The following is a 17101-nucleotide window of genomic DNA, read 5'->3' as shown; positions in this document are numbered from 1 at the left end:
GCAGTTTAGTAGCAATTTATAATATCTTTGTTCTCATTTAGACTTTCCATAATGAGAACGCTGGTTTTTTTTGGTAAAGCAGAACAGTTACATCAGTCTGCAGTTTTAACTTGGGCTCCTGGTCCAGTGCTATGGGATGCACCTTCCATAGGTCCTGTTTCCCTAGGGAAGCTGAAACAGACCCCAGTGAGCAGGGGAGAGATGATGCAATTCCAGAGGGAGCTCCCGTGTGGGTTTGGAGCTGTCTGAATGAATGCTGAGGGGCAATTAAGGCAAAGAATGGAAGGATTCTCTTCTGTGGGGTCGAGTTCAGCCAGGTGCCCTGCAGTACTGGGAGCACAACTCCTTTGTTCCAGGCTGATTTCCAGGCTGAGGAATGGCAGGGATGTGAGAGTGGAGAGAGGGTAGGAAGCCGAGACTAAACACCATATAAGGGGTGGTGTGGGTAAAAAGAGCAGATAAAAATCTTGCAGAAGAATTAAAGCCTTGCACAGTTATTTTTGCAGAGGAGTAAACCCTCGTGTAGTGGATTGGGGATGTGAGAGAAGGAAAAACACTTCTCTTCCTATAGCTGACTTCTTCAGAGGTTCCTATAGCAGTGGAGGGTTTGAAGGGGAAAAAAAACCACATGAAAATGCAGCACCATCCCACTAGTTGAGGATGGATGTTGGGCTTGTAATGACGGGACTGCTGGTGGTGTTTTACTGGTAGAACCAGTTCATCTTCTGTAGGAAATTTTTCCTTTGCTCAGCTTCATGCTCTCATTGTTTCTTGCATTTGGGTTTTACAAAACCCAGTAGAAGCTTCCGGGTGAAAGTAGTGTAAAAATAAAAGCTGAAATCCTTGTGAGGAGGTGGGAGAAAATAATACTCTGAGTATTGGTGAAATAAAAATGGAGTGCACAGGAGTCTTAAAAAATGCATCAAGAGCAGAGGAAGATGAAGTCCTAATAAAAATCAGATGAAGACAGCTTTTATGTCTATGAAGAACAGGCTAACAGAAATAGACTGTTTTTATTACAAATACCTCAGCCATTGCATAACATTCTAAGTAAATGCTAACGAGCTCGTCTGTTACAGATTGCAAACACATACTAAAGGGAGAAACTGTTTAACATTCACATTGTTCATGGTTTAAATTATCTGACACTGTCTTGATTAACGAGTGCAGAATCAGCCTTACATGTCTTCAGTCTGAAGGATGATGGGGATAAATTTTAGCTGATGTGTGTTGGAAAATAACGTGGGCTTCATTTTAGGGTCTTCCAACATCACACTCAGGAATGGCTGCACTTTATATTCAGCTGCAACAAATGCACAAGTACTGCCTGTAGAACTGGGGCATCACCCAGTCCTGGGTAACTGAGAGAACAGGGGTCTCTTAAATACCAATTTAATCAATGCACAGCTGATTCCTAAGTGAAATGGCAGCCTTACTCAGATTTTACCTACTTGGGCTATAAATTGTAGTTTGGCAGTGACTAGGCTGCTCATTTTTTGCTGCACTGCTTGCTTAAGTTAGCAAACCAAACTTTCTCTGCTTAGAAAAGCAGCCGTTTTTCAGGCTGTCCTCATGAAATAGTATAAACCACTACACCTTGGTTTAAAACTTGTATTTTGAAGCATGTGACGGTTGCTAGATTTTATTATTTGAAAATTCTAACTTAAAATTTCAATCTGCAGTCATAATTTTAAGGGATGTTTGCAGAAGTGATTTAAGATGTACTTCAACTGATTTGAAGCTTCAGGTGAGGTGGAAGGGCAGCAACATTTGCTTTTTTGTTTGAGAAGCCAATAATTTCCTCCCATTAAAGACCTGCTACAGCTTTAGGACTTCTGTTGCAAAATCACCAGATATTCCACTGAAGGACCTCTGTCTTAATGAATTGATGCTTTCATTTTGAAAAAAAAAATACTGATTTGCAGGGTTTATTTTTTAGTCATGTTTAGGACAGTCTGTGCTTTGTCTAGGTGCACAGCAGAAGTCCTCTTATGAAAAGCAACAACAACATTTTCCCTTGAAAATGCAAGTAAGAAAGATGTATTTTAGCAAGAAAAGGTTGCCTTTGGCTTGTGGCATTTCTAAGTGGTTGCTTTGCTGGAGTCAACTCAGTTAAGAAATGTTTCTGATGCCACAGATGAAGCTACCAGCATGGACAGAGCTTTGGATAACAGAAAGTTCCTTGATAAGTATTTTCATAATGTGTTGAGCCTGAATTATTTACTGCATCTTGAAAGCAGAGTGTCAAGGGACGTGTGGGTTGGAATTTTTTTTTTTTTTTTTTTTTTTTTTTTTTTTTTTTTTTTTTTTTTTTCAGAATAAACAGAGAACCAAGAGCAAGTGAAGATGTTAAATCTCATCTGCAGCCATTTGGCAGATGCAAGTTAACTTCCATGGAAAATGGATTCTGTAGTGCTGAGAGACAGATGCATAAAGCTGGCTATGCTGATAAGGCTTTTTAAATTTAGCTTCTCATCTTTTTCCCTTTTTTTGTGGTCAAATCCAGTCTGAAGCAGAGGTCTGAAGTCAACCCTTACTGTAATTAGCTGGTGTTGTCCAGAGCTGTTGTCAGTGTGATGTTGGCAGCTGCTTCTCTTCCATGCTGAGCATTCTTCATTGAGCAAGATGTGTCTGTTCCAAGAAATTAGTGAGTCAGAGGGAAAAGCATGTAACCAGAGATCCAGAGGATAATGGGCAGCAGGTAAAAGAGACTAAGCAGTTGTGAGCTCTCTCCAGGCTGGACCAGACCAAGGAGCAAAATTCTACCACCTTTATATGCATTGGAGTGAAAATCTTTTACTGGTTCTGTCATTTGGAGCATTTGGCAAGTCTGGCTCTCACTATCAATGGGAGCATCTTAAAAACCTTTAAAATGTGCTGTTACTTCTTCTCTTTAATACAGAGAAGAAATTGTTTCTTTTTGATGTACATGAGTCAGGTTAGGAATATGATAGGAGTAACAGGCAGCAAAGAATTTGGTCAAGGTGGGAAGTTTTGAACATGGTGACAAGTAGCTTAAGTCATCACATAACTGATCAGTTTTGAACTTTTAATAGTGAGGTTGTACAAGACTACGAAATTTTATTCTGTAGAGTCCTACTGTTAAGTGCTTCCATCTTCAGGTTCCACTCTTCAAAAACAAAAATATCTTGAGAAGATGAACAGAAAAGAATTGGGGAAAAAACAAAGGGAATTAATTTTGGCACATGTATTCTAAAGAAGAGGGAAAATCCTGAAGGATGTAGCTCTAGAGTGGTTCTTGTGCACTGTCAGAATATTCTGGAGAAGCTTCCTGATCATTATTTCAAAGCAGCTTCTATCAGATTTCCAAAATAAAGCCCTTAGATGTAATTATTTATTATTTAAGGATTAATTTATGAATAGGGGCTTTGGAAAAACAAGTTATGTATAAAAATTTTTACTTAATTGCAGATGAGGTCAGGGATATTTTAGAGATGCAGAAAAGCACGATGTGGAGAGAAACCTACTGCTCAACGTTGTTGTTCCTGGGGAAGAACACTGAAAAAAGGTGTCACTTCCTCTGTGAAAAAATATTGATTATTTCAGTGGGGCTTGGAAATTGTGGTAAAGGATCAGGAAATGGAAGTTTTGAAAGGGATTCCTTGAGTTACTCCCAGCAAAAGAGTGGTTTAACTTTTTTCTCCTAATCCTGCTCTCTTCTAAGGTCCCAAGTCTACATGGAATGGGTGGGAACGGTTGAAAATGTGTCACCAGCTCAGTAAGGGTTTGTAAAAAAGTGCTTTTAAGAGTTTGTAATTAAAGGAGCTTTTGCAGTAAGTATGAAAGTGAAAAGGAAAAATGAAACCGTGCAAAGATGGGTATTGGCTGTAAATGGCTGCAATTTCTGCTCATCTGTTGGGAATCAGGTCTTTTTTTCATGTACTTTTGATTTCCTTTCCTCAGCTTCCTAAATGGAAGTGTTTTGCACTCACTTATCACTGGGACCTACTTAAGGAGTTGCCTCCTGCTCACCTCAGCTGTTCCTGGTAACTTCCCTCAGCCAGCTCCTGCAGAGCTGTGGATTTGTCCTTTGTCCCCCTTTTCTCAGCCTGACACAGCAGCCACTAGTCAGGATGCCACCAAGGAGGAGTGGGACACTCCCCACATCACTTTGTCTGTGTGTGGGGAGAGGAGGTTTGTGATATTTTTGCCTTTTCAGGCTTCTTGCTGGATGGTGTGGTTCAGTTGAGCAAGAAACAAAGTGGTGCTTGTGACAGTCTGCAGAGTGTGTTTGTAATTTTTAGGGGATTGTTTGTGATCCTAACCATTAACAAATGCCTTTAGAGAGAGCTGCTGTGGTCTGGGTAAACTGATCTATATTAGCTATTTAGAAGCCTGGTGAATAGTTGTAATTTTTTCAGTTAAAAATCCTTCTGACAGGTAAGACAGGTCATGGTAGTCTTCTGTACTCAGAGAAAAGTGCTGCCTACCAGGCTGCTCTTTGAATCCTTCATTTTGATAGCAGGTACACTGCTTGTTTCTGCAAGAGTTTGCCTTAATTTATTCCCTTATCTTGTGCTCAAATAGGCAATGATTCAGTTTCTTGAGCTTTGAAGTTTTCTCATTCTTCCAAATAATGGAAATTTCTTTAATAAATGGTTTTGCAAATCTTAAAAATAAGGCTCATTTGGCATCTGCAAGTTGAAAAGCTAATTGGGCGAAAGCACTTACATTGTTCTGTTCCCAGAAATAATGAGAATGCATATCATTATGATGCTCTCTTTAATTCTATAGAAACTGTTTGGGGTTTTTTTCCTGGCCCTGGCTTCCTTCCAGAACTTCAAAACTCCTGCTTCAATTAAAAATTCACAATTTATGAAAGTTTCTTAACCATCTGCATGAAACTAGAAAATCAGAAATCTGTCTTGGAAAAAATTTGCTTAATGCTTGGTGTCAAAGAAGTCAGAAGAGACTTGTAAGGACATTGTCAGGCTAAGGAGAAATAAAATAGCCTGCTCTAAAAGTGACCCACAGAGAAATCTGGGATGTTAGGTTTTCAGAAACTAATAGATTTATATTTGCAGTATGTTTGATAATCTAGTGAAACATCTAAATTGTAATTTGTGCCTGAGGATTGTCAGTACATGGCCAGAAGAGCTGTGTTGGGTTGGTGCATTGGCTTTGTCCAGTGCTGCTTCTGACTTTGGGGACACACTGTCAGTCTCTTCACTGGAATGTCAGGAAAAATCCTTTCTGGCAAAGAAACTCAGGGCTGACACTTGAAGGAATATTCTAATACAGGTATTGGTAGTTGCTCCTCATTTGCACAGCTACACTTGAGCTGTGGTTGTGGTGTTAAGTTTCTCTCCACTGGTCTGGTTTGTGTAGAAGGAATGAGAAAATGAACTGGACACTTGCAGTACCAGTGAAGGCTGTGCTGTAGTTACCTGATCACTTTATTCCACTGTGGTGTTCTCATCCTACAGTCAGGAGTCTTTTTGGCCTCTGGAAGCTTTTTATTCATGTGTCAGTGAGAAATAAGGTTTGTTTTGCATTCCTGCCTTGCTGTGCCTCAACCCAAACTAGGAACTGCTCTGGAAAGAGCTGGACAAGTCTGATGGTCGTTACTCTTGGAATCTGCAAGCAGACATATGGAGAACGATTTCATTAAGCATGGTTCCACATCACCTCCATCAGCAGTGGGAAGCTCTCTGGGACAAATGCAGCCCTACGAAACTGCTGGAGTGATCTGGTGTGCCTCTACCTGGATCACTGGACCATTGCAGTAAAGAGGAGTGCTGAACCCAGGGTGCATTGGTCTAGTGGCACATCCAGGGTTTCTGATCCCTGTGATTTTGTGGTGCCTGTGTAATCAGGTTCACAACTTCAGCCTTGAAGTCCCTTCTCTTTAGTATTTGATTGTATGCAAATTCCATCACTCTGTTAGCCTAAAGAGCTATTCCTCTTGTTGCAAAGAAATTTGAAAAAAATGTCCAAAGTAAAATTTCTAAACTCAGACACCAAATTAAAATCACTTCTATCTTTTAAGCCAGTTATCAGTTTTTTGGAGTTTTTGGCTAAGGACTTGAGCCTTAAGGCTGAGTCTGGACATCATGTATTTCACTTCCTCAAGGTGCTTAACTACCAAAGTAGGATTTCTGTAGGTGTCTTACTTGCTTAAAGTGCTGCTGCTTGACGTGGCAGATGTTGGGTTTTCAGTTCAGAGTAGTAGAAGAGCTTTTGTTAAAACTCTCTGGTGGTACTTTTTCATTCATTTTTCATTCTCTAACCTCTGGAAATTCAAAGAATTACCAAACACAAAATTCACAAAATTCAGGGAGCTTCTTAGTTTGACCTTGTTTGATACTCCACTTTGAAAGTCGATATTTTTAAAAATCAATTTCTATTTTAATTGGGAAGTTATCATTAAAATACAAGTAACAGTATTTAATTATAAAGCTAAAGCAGGCAGAGGTAACACATCTTCTGCATGTGCACTACTTGAGAACTGAATAAAATTTTTAGGGATGACAGTCCTAATTTAAGCATTTTGTTTTAGGAACTATATTATGCTTGAGTGCATCTCTAAATTTTCTGCTTAGCTCCCTGTAAAAGGCAGAAGTAAATATAAGAGGTGTCTTGATGAACAGTTTCCCTTATCCAGTAGAAAGCTGGAGACCAAATTTGGGCCATTGGTGTGAAACATGGAAGAAAGAGACAACCACTGAAAGCATTGAATTCCTGGATAACTGCATTGTTCTAGGTAATATTTAGATAGTATTTGTCAGGATGCTGAACAGCTTTATTTGATGGTTTGAATATAAACATGCAAAAAAAATTTTGACTAAATAAAATGAAAACTGCTTTGTTTCCCCTCAGAGTTCTTAAACAGCTGCACTGGCATCATTCTGCCTGGGAGGGGAGGGGATGGGACCAGAATCTCTCAGTTACCTGAGGTCATCTAAAAAGGAGAATGTAGCAGTAGAAATACCAGAAATTATCTTATAGCTGAAGGAAAGCAGCTGTGTGACACATGAAAGTATTCAGTGCGTTTTTGGCAGTTTTATTGCAAGTGTGAGTTTAACCTGTCTGTGGCTTTTTAATCCCTTGTTATGTGGACACATTTAAGTCATGCTGGTTCTGATTGATCCTGCTGATCAAGCTGCTTCTGGCAGGGCTGTTCCACAGGAATATGGTTTCTGTGAAATACTCGTGCACCTACAGTTGAATATATATTAAAATCTGGATAGAGACAAATTTGAGGTTTGCTGTATTTGGGTCTGTGGGATTTTTAATTATTTTTTTCTTTTGTTCTCAAGAAAAAAAAAACGAACTGACATAATTTTTTTTCCTGCAATATGTGTCCTAAAAGTTTGGTTAGTGCCATGTTAGTCTTAAAATTCTCCTAACAAAAATTCCCTGAGCTGTTGTGGTTTGTTGCTGGTTTTCCTGTTGGAAAGCCAGGATTTAGGTGATTAGTATTTCTCCCAAAAAAATCAGTTCAATAAGCTGCATTGCAAGCTTTCTAAGGCAGATTTGCTTTCTCCATAGATTGCTGGTTCAAAGTAATATATGCTTTGTGGTGAATTTAGTTTCTGAGTAGACTTTTTCTTTGGGTGGCTAATTTGGGTTGTTTTTCCTTGCTTAGCTTAGCAGCTCTATTTAGGCTGTTGGATGTCTGTTAGAACTGATGCAGACATATTTGTGGATGCTCATTTCTGGCATCCACAAACTCCATTTTTATAGATGCATCTGTGGGGATAATGCCCTAAAATGGCTGTCTTGTGTCATGGTGTGTTTTCCACCTGACATTCTCATACTGGAAAGACTTTCTTAGGCTTGAAAGAGGACTTATTTGAAGAATGTCTTGGTTCTGAAGAGCCAAACTAATTTTGACTTTTTTCCATTTGGTGGCTATTACCTCCTCTGTAGATTGTGCCCATCCTGCACTTCTCCCACTGAGAGCTGATGGGTACAGAAGAGATGGTGATTAAAGGTTTTTCTTGTCCTTGGCTGCCAATCTCCATGGATTTTATAGAGTCCATGCAATCAGTGCTTTGTACCCTCTTTCAAACTGTGCTGGAAACCAGTGAGCCCAAAATCTAGAGATGGAGAAGTGTATTAGTGAGACTTTCTAAGGAAATAAAACCTGTGCAGGTCTTGTTCAATAACTAATTGTACTGAGATCTACCCAAGAACTCATCAAAGATTTGAAGAACTTCTGTTCTTATAGGTCATGATGGAGGTACATGAAAATAAAGCTTGGAGTCCCCAAAGTTTTCCTGCAATTTTCAGCCTACTTGGCAGCAGTCTGCTTGAGAATGAACCTTTCTGCAAGTGGCTCTTGGAAGGAAGGGAAGTCCTGAATTGAGAGGCTTTATTAGATACTTAGGTTTGACAGAAACCTCTTGGCTTATTTTTGAGTCATATTAAGCTGATTGTGCTGAAGTTTTTAAGAGTTCTTAACAGTGGGATAAATGGCTGAAACTGTTACTTGTTTTGTTGTTGTTTTTGTAAATAAAAATTGGGCTAAAAGTGTTGGTCCCAGAGTTGAAAGGCCATCAAGAAGAGATTGTTGATGTGTGTTGTTTATAAACATCCATGTCAGAGAAGTGATGTCAGGCTGTTTAATTTTAATTGCACTTTTTTATTGGTGTGCAACCTTCTCTGTACACAACCACATTCAAATCCCATGTATGCAGTAATTACACAATATTTTGGACTGTCCTTTTAAAATAATAGGATTCCTTGAGAATGGGCTACTGAAAACACAAAAAAGGCTTTCTTGGACTCCAAGTACTTTGACTCCACTATCCTCTGTTTCTTTGTTTAAAATTGGCATTATCTTTCTGTAGTTGATCTAAATTGGTCTTTTTTTCTGAAGATCAACAGTGTGTTTTTCAAAATTAGTGTCTAGCTGGAGATTATGCTTAGTGTTTGCAGTAGTGGGTAGTTTCTTCAGTTCTAAAATCTAAATATGCTGGACTTACAGCTGAAATGAAAACTCTGAAATTTTTAATGCCAGATTTTTGTGTGCAGGGATTTTTTTTTTTTTTTAAACTTCTAACACTGATTTGGTAGCACTTGCCTCTAAAACCTATGGAATACGTGGTAAAAAAAAATTAATTTTTTTTTTTTTTTTTCAGTAGTTGTATTTGGTTCCAGAATTTACCAGAACCACATTGTTCAGTGTCCCAGAAAGAAAGCTATTCTTAGAAAAGTGAAGTTATGGCTGGATGCAATATGATTTGTATATGATGGTTTTTTACCCTTTAACTGCTTTCAGTGTGCTTAAAATAGCATAGTATGAAAATTGTTTCTGGATTGGTTTCTTGGTTTCTGTTTTGAAGAGAGGTGCTAATGTGTCCCAGTTAGGAATAAACTTTTCATGTAGTATTTTTTGTGGTGTTTCCCACTTCACAGATGGGCATTTGAGGCACTGAGAGTTCAAATCTTCAGCCGGTTTGAGTCTTGAATGCTGCTCTTTGCCTCAAGTCATTCCAGTGCATCTTCCTCCAAATTTGGCCAAAACACAGCCTTTGGAGTAGAGGTGACAGGGACTAGATGTCCTTGCTGTGTTAAGTAGGAATTGTGAGAATTATTCCAGTATTTCTAATGATTTAAGACTTCAAAATCCAAAGTCCTGTACAGGTTACCTGTTCTGATGGAGTGCTTGTAGGGTAAAGAGGTGTGGAGTGGGGGGGGTTAAGATGAAAGGTATTAAAGCTAACTGTAATACTGCTGAAGAAGTCTCTTGACATGTTACACTAAAGATCAGACCTTTTTTTGTCTGTCTAGGGGTTTAAAAATGCAGTGTATAAAATAATGCATGGAGAGAGTTTGTCATCTGGACTGAAAAGAATTTAGGAGTTAAATTGTTAAATGGTTTATACTTCTTACCAGTCAGTCTCAAAAGGGACCTCAAAATATGTAATATTTTTACCTTGATTAAGTAAAACTTTTTTTTCTGAAGCAGAGGTGACATCTTTTTGAGGCTGCAGTTGACCCCAGTGGAACACTGTGCAAAGTTTGCAGGTGTAATAAATTGTATCATTAAATTCTAAACAAATCATGAGGTGAGTTCTGAAATTATCAGGAGAGCTGGGAATTTAGTGGGAAAAGCCTGTGTGATTTGTGTGGGGTTTTGTTTGCTGGGGTTTTACAATTAAAAGCATGGTTTTTGCAGTCTGGAATCCATTGCATTCAGTTTGTTCTTGTACCAGCTCTAAATGTCTCAGAGAGTACAAGTAAATGTTCTTTAACAGAGACCAGGATATTTAGAATTTGTGGCAGCTACTTTGTGTGCTATTTTCTGTACACAAGCTTCTGAGTTCCTTGCAGGATCTAAATAAATCAACCAGTTGGGAGTCTGAAAAAATAGTCTGGTACAGAAATTAGTAATAATTTTTACCCTAAAATCTTCGAGCCACAATGAATTTTAGTTAACTTAGTTAATGATATTGCAGAGCAGCTGAAAAGTAAATTTTTGCTCCAGAATTTTGGGAGCATTGTGCTCTGTGCAATTGTGAATAATATGACTGTAATCATTCAGAATGAACAGCTGACTTGCTTAAATTCTTTAATGGTGCAGTGAACCCTGCCAAGTGCCATTATGGCTTGTGCTGTTCCTGTCCTTCTGTTGGCTGTCACGGTGCTTACTTAGCTTGGAAAGTGCTTCTGACATCTTGTGTGTGTTTTCAGAGGTGCACACAGCCTAAACCTAGTGCGCAGCAGCACTTCACTTGTAGGAATTTGACTGATAGTAACAAAATATGGAAATGCTGGGCAGCTTGGGAATCACCTGGGGAGAAGAGTGCTCACCGTTGTGTTGTATGCACAAGTTAAATGTGTTTCATGTTGAAACATTTCAGAGGTGCTCAGGTGTAGGCATGTAGCATACACAACTGGAGTTTGGATGAAAGGGCAGGGAATTTTGGAGCTGGGTAGTTTCACATGGCTCAGAATCCTGCAGCTGTCTCTTCATACCTGTTGTCAGATGGCACTGAGGGCTTGTTTAATGTGTGACTCGGCAGGATGTTTGTTGAAGGCCACATGGACTCTTCAGAGGGAGGATTTGTCATCCCTGGCTTGAGTACCTGGTCTAAAGTCTAATTTTGCAAGAATACCTTCTTTGGCAACTAGTGTCAGGTCTAAATGTACTTAAATACATATGTGTTATTGAATATATTGACCTACCTAATTGAAATTATTTTGTCCAAGTCAGATCACTGAGGAATGTGCATTTTTAATAATTGTAAAACATTCAGTTTCTTTTTCTATGTAGTATAAGTTGGGAAAAGCTTGTTGAACAGTATGAATTGTAATAGTATAAAAGGCATAGAGCTCAGCTGTAATGAACAGATTAATTTTTGTAAATTTAACTAAGAAGGTGTATTTGGGGAATATGTTCACTGTCCTCTGTTCTTGAAGCTGTCAAACATTCTAGAAACAACAGTTGTCACAATTAAGGTCTCCCCAAGTCTGAAGTCTGCCTTGCTCTGTGAAGAAGAGTGTTATGATTAAGATTTTCAGTTGTTTCATCTCTACCAGAGGTGCAGGCTTTGGAAGATATGACAAAAGATTACCTTAAAGTACCCTCAAACTGTTTTCTCCTCTGTCTGTATCTCTTGGAGCATTGCTGCTGTTGAGAATTTAGGGGATAAAAAATTAGTCATCCTTTTTTTTATTTGTTTTGTTTGTCAATTTCTGGATTATTTACCATTGTGAAGCTATTTATTTTTTACAGACTCATTGTGGGATGAGTCTTGGGCCAAAAATTAAAACTCTGGAGGAGTTTTTTGCCCCTGAAAGAATGTGTGAGGATAGTGATTGTAGTGTATGACTTGATACAGTTACAGGCTCACCTGAAAGCTGGTTTGCCACCCTGTGCCTCCTAGCAATTACTTCTCTGATGCTCCAGGATGATTGTGGTGGACTCTATCATAAACACATGATCTAGACTCCAGCCACAGACTTGGCTGCTAGGCTGTCCCTCATCCATCCAAAAAAACTACACTGATGCCACAAGGTTTCACTGTAAGCCAAAGCTCACTATTCAATCTTTACAGTGAAAAACCCACCCAGTCTAATACATTAATTTAGACAGGCTTATCTTTGGAGTTATCAGCTGAGCAGATTTCAAGCAACCATTGACTCTCCAGGCTGCCCCAATACTTACTTGCAATTCAACATGTCAGGCTTTGCCCATCAGTATTATTCATGGCCAGGCTCCTGCTTTCAGCCTGTCTGGAGACCTCAGTCCAGGCAGACTTGTTCATCAGGCTGAGTCTAAATCTGACATGAGGCTTGCACTGGCTTTTTCTTCTATTAGGAGACTCAGTTCACCATAGGGTGTTCAGTAAAATGTCTATGAAAAAACCTGGCAAACTCTTTCCCTTCCACTCTTCTGTTCCTCTCTATTCCCGGCCTCATTTTTATGGTAAAGAATCCACCACAATCATTCTGGACCATCAGAGAACATCCTGGGCAGTGACTGCCAGGAGCACAGAGTGGCAAACCAGCTTTGACTGTGTCAAGTCATACACTACAATCACTATGCTTACAGTATGCTCAAGTGTAAAATTTAAATTTTATTTCATAAAAGTTTCTATCCCAAATCTGTTTTGCTTGGTGGGCTGGGTTCACCCTGCTCCCATCCCACATTTCATATTTTTGGATGACACATAGAATAACTGTTGGTGTAACACTTGCTGTTGAAATAGCCAAATGCTGTGTAATCTGGGAGTTGCTGTCTCGTTCTGAGGGGAGAATATATTTCTTGGCCATGTATGTGGCCTCATACAAGGCTGGAAATTGCCCCCTTTGCAGCAATCTGCATGGATTGTAATAGAAAAGTTGCTGGCCCAAGTTATGCTGAAGCTGAACCATCCCAAGGTTATTTGCCATCTTAATCTCTTTTCAATCATGGCTTGTAAATTGAGGTAGAAGGCTGAGGAGGATGGAAATGTTACCATACCTATATAAATGAAATTTCCATGGCCTTTTGACATTGCTGAATGTCTGTCATGACCAAGTAAGTGCTTTGTTCTTTAGGCTGCTTGTCCTTGCATTCTTAATCCAGGCACCTTAAATGTCAGTCAAGTTCCCTTTGAAGATCTGCAGCTCTGAGTTTGACATGGGAGTTTGATCACTGCAGGGTTTGAGCAGGATGTCTTGCTTCTGGCTGCCTGCTTTTAGAATGAACCACAAGTCTTTCAGCATATATCACTCTTCTGGAATTCATATAGAAATAGAAAAAAAACTGTTGTGAAGAGAGTAGCAGGATTTTTGACTGTTAACAGAAATCAACTTGTATAATAATGTTCTGTTTGAGTGAATGCTCACTTGTGTTCCTGCCTGGTGATGAGCAGCAACTCTGCAAGTTCCTTCCAAGAACTTCTAGAGAAGTATCACAGTTAATTGCTGGGTTCTTTTTCTCAAGGCCTGTTATTCTGGGGGAAGGAGGGAGGAGAGAAATGACCTGCTGCACCAGCCCTGTAATTTACTGCTGCAGGAAGAATAGTGTAACTCCTGGTTTAAGGAGTTCTTGCTCTTCCCATCTGAGCATACTGTGTTCTGGTTTTGACAAACAAAAAATTCTTACTCTCTGTATTTAGTCTCTGTCTGGTGTGTTTCATGATGGTTTTAATTGGGGAAAAAAGAAGCAAATTCCAGTAATGCTGTACTGCAGTATCTGTTAATTGTGTCTCAGTACTTGGCTTTGGGAGTGGGTGAGGTCATTGAGCTTCCCCAGTGGGGAAAGAGCTGCTGGTGGAAATTCTGTGTGCTTGTGGAGTTTGGGATTGGGTTTTTATTATTTATTTTCTAGTGAAATCATGTATGGTATTTACCACTTTTACAGTTTTGGTGTTAATTAAATGCTGACCTTCCTGATTTTGTGACATTTGTATTGAAGAGATAGAAACATTTCAAAATTCTGGTGTTACATAAGGATGAGGTTTCTGGAGTTAATGCATTCCTTGGCATCCTGCAGAATGCTTAAATGAAACAGTGCTAATGGTGTTAAATATGCTGTCCACTGTGAACTCTGACTTAAGAGTTGGCTCCTGTTCAAATTGTTTTACTTTTCTGTTATTTTTCTTTACAGGCAGATTTTGAGGAGTGAACGGGAGGTACCAGACTCGATGAGTTTCCAGCGAAATGTCGGAAAAGTCAGGCCAGAGTACAAAAGCAAAGGATGGAAAAACAAAGTATGCAACACTCAGTCTGTTTAATACTTACAAGGGAAAGTCACTGGAAACTCAGAAAACCACAGGTGAGTAAGCTCTCTTTAGAGTTGCATTCTTTCAGTTTCATCATTACTGCAGTGCTAATTAAGAGTGCAGAGTATGTGAGCACTTAACCACAGCATGGTTTTTCATAACTGCTTGGTGCAGCAGTGAAGTGGAAGGATTGTGGAAGGCAGCATTCATTAGTTTCTGCTTAGCTGTAAACAAGACTGTCAGTTCAGAGAGACAACATTTGCAGTCTAGTAGGAGGTGAAATGTGGGTAAATAAAGATGTGTGCCATTCCCCAGCTGTGCATTTTAGTGCATTAACATTTGCCATGCTGGAAGTGTTTAATTAAGGAAAAGGGAATGCTCACTTCCAGCTCAGTGACTTTGATTTTTGGACAACAGTTGGATAAAACTTACACTGATATCTCAAATAAAGTGACTGTGAGCCTGGTTTTTCATGAGTCATTGAATGGAAAGCCAGGGGGAAATTACATTCTGAAGGTTTTGAACTTGACTTGACAAAGTTGCCTAAATTGTGTGTAAAAGAGAAAAAGTGCCCAAGCTTGTTGAAGCTTTCAGCAATATTATTTTTAAAAGTTGAAACTGAACAGTTTGTTATGATACAGCTTACCCAGGGCAGTAACTCTGAGTTGGTTACTTGGTAGGTTGAAAGTCCTGTGGGTGCATTAGCTCGACTTGTGGTCTGGAGTAAATACTATTTGTAGGAATGTTTTTGCAAGGGCAGCATCTGCCAGCTGAAATTTGCAAAAAAGAAATGGGCTGGACCCATAGCGGTATTCCTGGATTCATCAATGTACATTAAGCTTCTAAAGAGCAGGAGAGTAATGCTTGACATTAACATCACATTATAAATGGCTTCTTTAGCTTTCTGTCACTGAATGTTTTGTGTAAAGATGGGGTTATATATCCTTTTTTACCTCTGGAATAGGCTAACCGTAATGACTCACCACTCAGAAAGTACTCAGGTTTTCCCAAACCAAGTGTTCTCAGGTCCCTTCTTAAAATATTCAATTCTGAAGCCTTTTAATTCTTAACACTCCTGAATTTTTCTGACTTTCTTACAAAACATTTTTATGTAGCTCTGCCTAAGCAGAGTTGTTAACTTGCACTTTCTGTTCTGGCACGCAGTTGCCGCACGCCATGGATTGCAGAGTCTTGGAAAAGTTGCTATTTCCAGGAGGATGCCTCCCCCAGCTAATCTGCCCAGCCTCAAAGCAGAGAACAAAGGCAACGACCCCAATGTGAACATTGTGCCTAAAGATGGCACAGGATGGGCTTCAAAACAAGAACAGCACGAGGAAGAGAAGTAAGTGAGCGCTGAGCTCTGCTGGGATTTGCTGGGCCGTTTCTCTCAGGTTTGCCCAAAACTTGGGATTGGCAGGACTTGGGAAGAAATTGGCTACATTGGAGTGTCCTTGGTGGAGCTACCAGAGAGAAAATAGCACCACTGTTAATGTCTGTGAGAAAGAATCTTGCTGGTAGAGGGGATAGCTAATAAAAAAACCTCCTCACAAATAAGTTGAAAATGGTCTGCTTATAAAATTCATATGAGGGGATGAATATATCCATGGACATGGAAGTTTTGATGTCTGCTGACATGAAATACTTCAGCACGTTTTTGTAAGATCAGTGTTATCACCTTAAATAAAATTGTCTTGAAACCCCAAGGAACACAGCAGGAAAATCAGATAATAGCTTGCAAGTCCACGAGAGCATGCAAAAATCTGCTTAATTGTGCTTGTGCTGATGTATGGCAGGGAAAAACTCCAAAATTCTTGGTTTGCATATGTTTGTTTAAATCTGCTTTATTGTCCTGATGGTTCTTAATGTTTGCACTTTATTTGTTTTTTTTTTTGCTAGAGTGCCATAAATTCTACAGACTTTCAAGATTTTTTTAATCTTAAGCTCTACACTGTTGTTCCAGACTCCTCCAACACCTGATATAAACAGGACAGAAGTTGTGGCAGTGTTGATGCCCTGTATATCTTCTATTAACAAATTTCCCATGCTTAATTAAGTTTCATATGTTAGATTTGTTTCACATTTGTACAGCTAAAGAAAATAGAATTAAAGGATCATAGAATCATATAATATGCTGAGTTGGAAAAGACCCATCAGGGTCCTTGAGTCCAACTCCTGGCCCTGCACAGGAAGAAACTAAATAGAAACTGAAACTTTACAGTTTCTAACTGGAAAGTATTTTAAAGCAATTCTGTTTTTCCATGTAAGTTTGAAATAGGATGTGATTGTCACTACATAAGTAGAAGCAAGGTTAAAGTGTTAATTCTTTTCATACAAATTGTTCTGAAAACCACTGGAATTTAGGTACAGTGGTTGTATGTTCCTAGTGCTTGTGGAAGCAAAAGATGAGGCTTAAAGGTTTCCTTCTCCATCTTTCTCTCTATTTTTCTTTATATACATTCCTACATTTAAATACCAATTTTTGACATCTCTCTTAAAAGCTGTTAGACTTCAGGCATATCGTGTTTAGCCTTTTATTTTAAACTTCTGAAACTACAGATTCACAGTTTTCTGCCGTGTTTTAACAGCATCTCCTTGTACTTCAAGGTCAGTTAACACTTTGCCCTGTTAAATCTGTTGAGCTGGTAGCTTGTTTGACTAAAACAGGCCTTTCCATGGCCATGTGTCACAAGATACCAGTAGTTGTTCTGTTTACAAACAAATAAATAGCTGTCCCTTATCTGCAGCTGGAAGTTGTTTGTGTTTTCACATGTATTACTCTGATAAAGGCCTCAGAGTCCACATATAAAACCAGTGGGGGAGAGATTTGTTCCCAGGAACAGATGTGTATGCCCAGGCCATGAGGAAATTCTCCTAAATTTGAGCCATCTAATGTGTTTGCTCAGATCTTAAGATGATTT

General features: G+C 39.1%; 1 protein-coding gene across 15 annotated transcripts in view; it reads left to right on the top strand.

Moving 5' to 3' along the window:
* The window catches only part of PRRC2C (proline rich coiled-coil 2C), a 68252-nt gene that overhangs the window by 1883 nt on the left and 49268 nt on the right, over positions 1–17101 (top strand). For all 15 annotated transcript variants that reach the window (XM_056497995.1, XM_056498001.1, XM_056498012.1 and 12 more), the window contains exons 2-3: positions 14069–14236; positions 15348–15525. In XM_056497995.1, coding sequence (XP_056353970.1) covers positions 14122–14236; positions 15348–15525 — 293 coding nt within the window. In that variant the 5' untranslated portion in view covers positions 14069–14121. The remainder of the gene's footprint in view (positions 1–14068; positions 14237–15347; positions 15526–17101) is intronic.

This window comes from Oenanthe melanoleuca, chromosome 8 (genome assembly GCF_029582105.1).
Source record: "Oenanthe melanoleuca isolate GR-GAL-2019-014 chromosome 8, OMel1.0, whole genome shotgun sequence".
Lineage (NCBI taxonomy): Eukaryota > Metazoa > Chordata > Aves > Passeriformes > Muscicapidae > Oenanthe > Oenanthe melanoleuca.
This window is presented reverse-complemented; position numbering and strand designations above follow the sequence as displayed.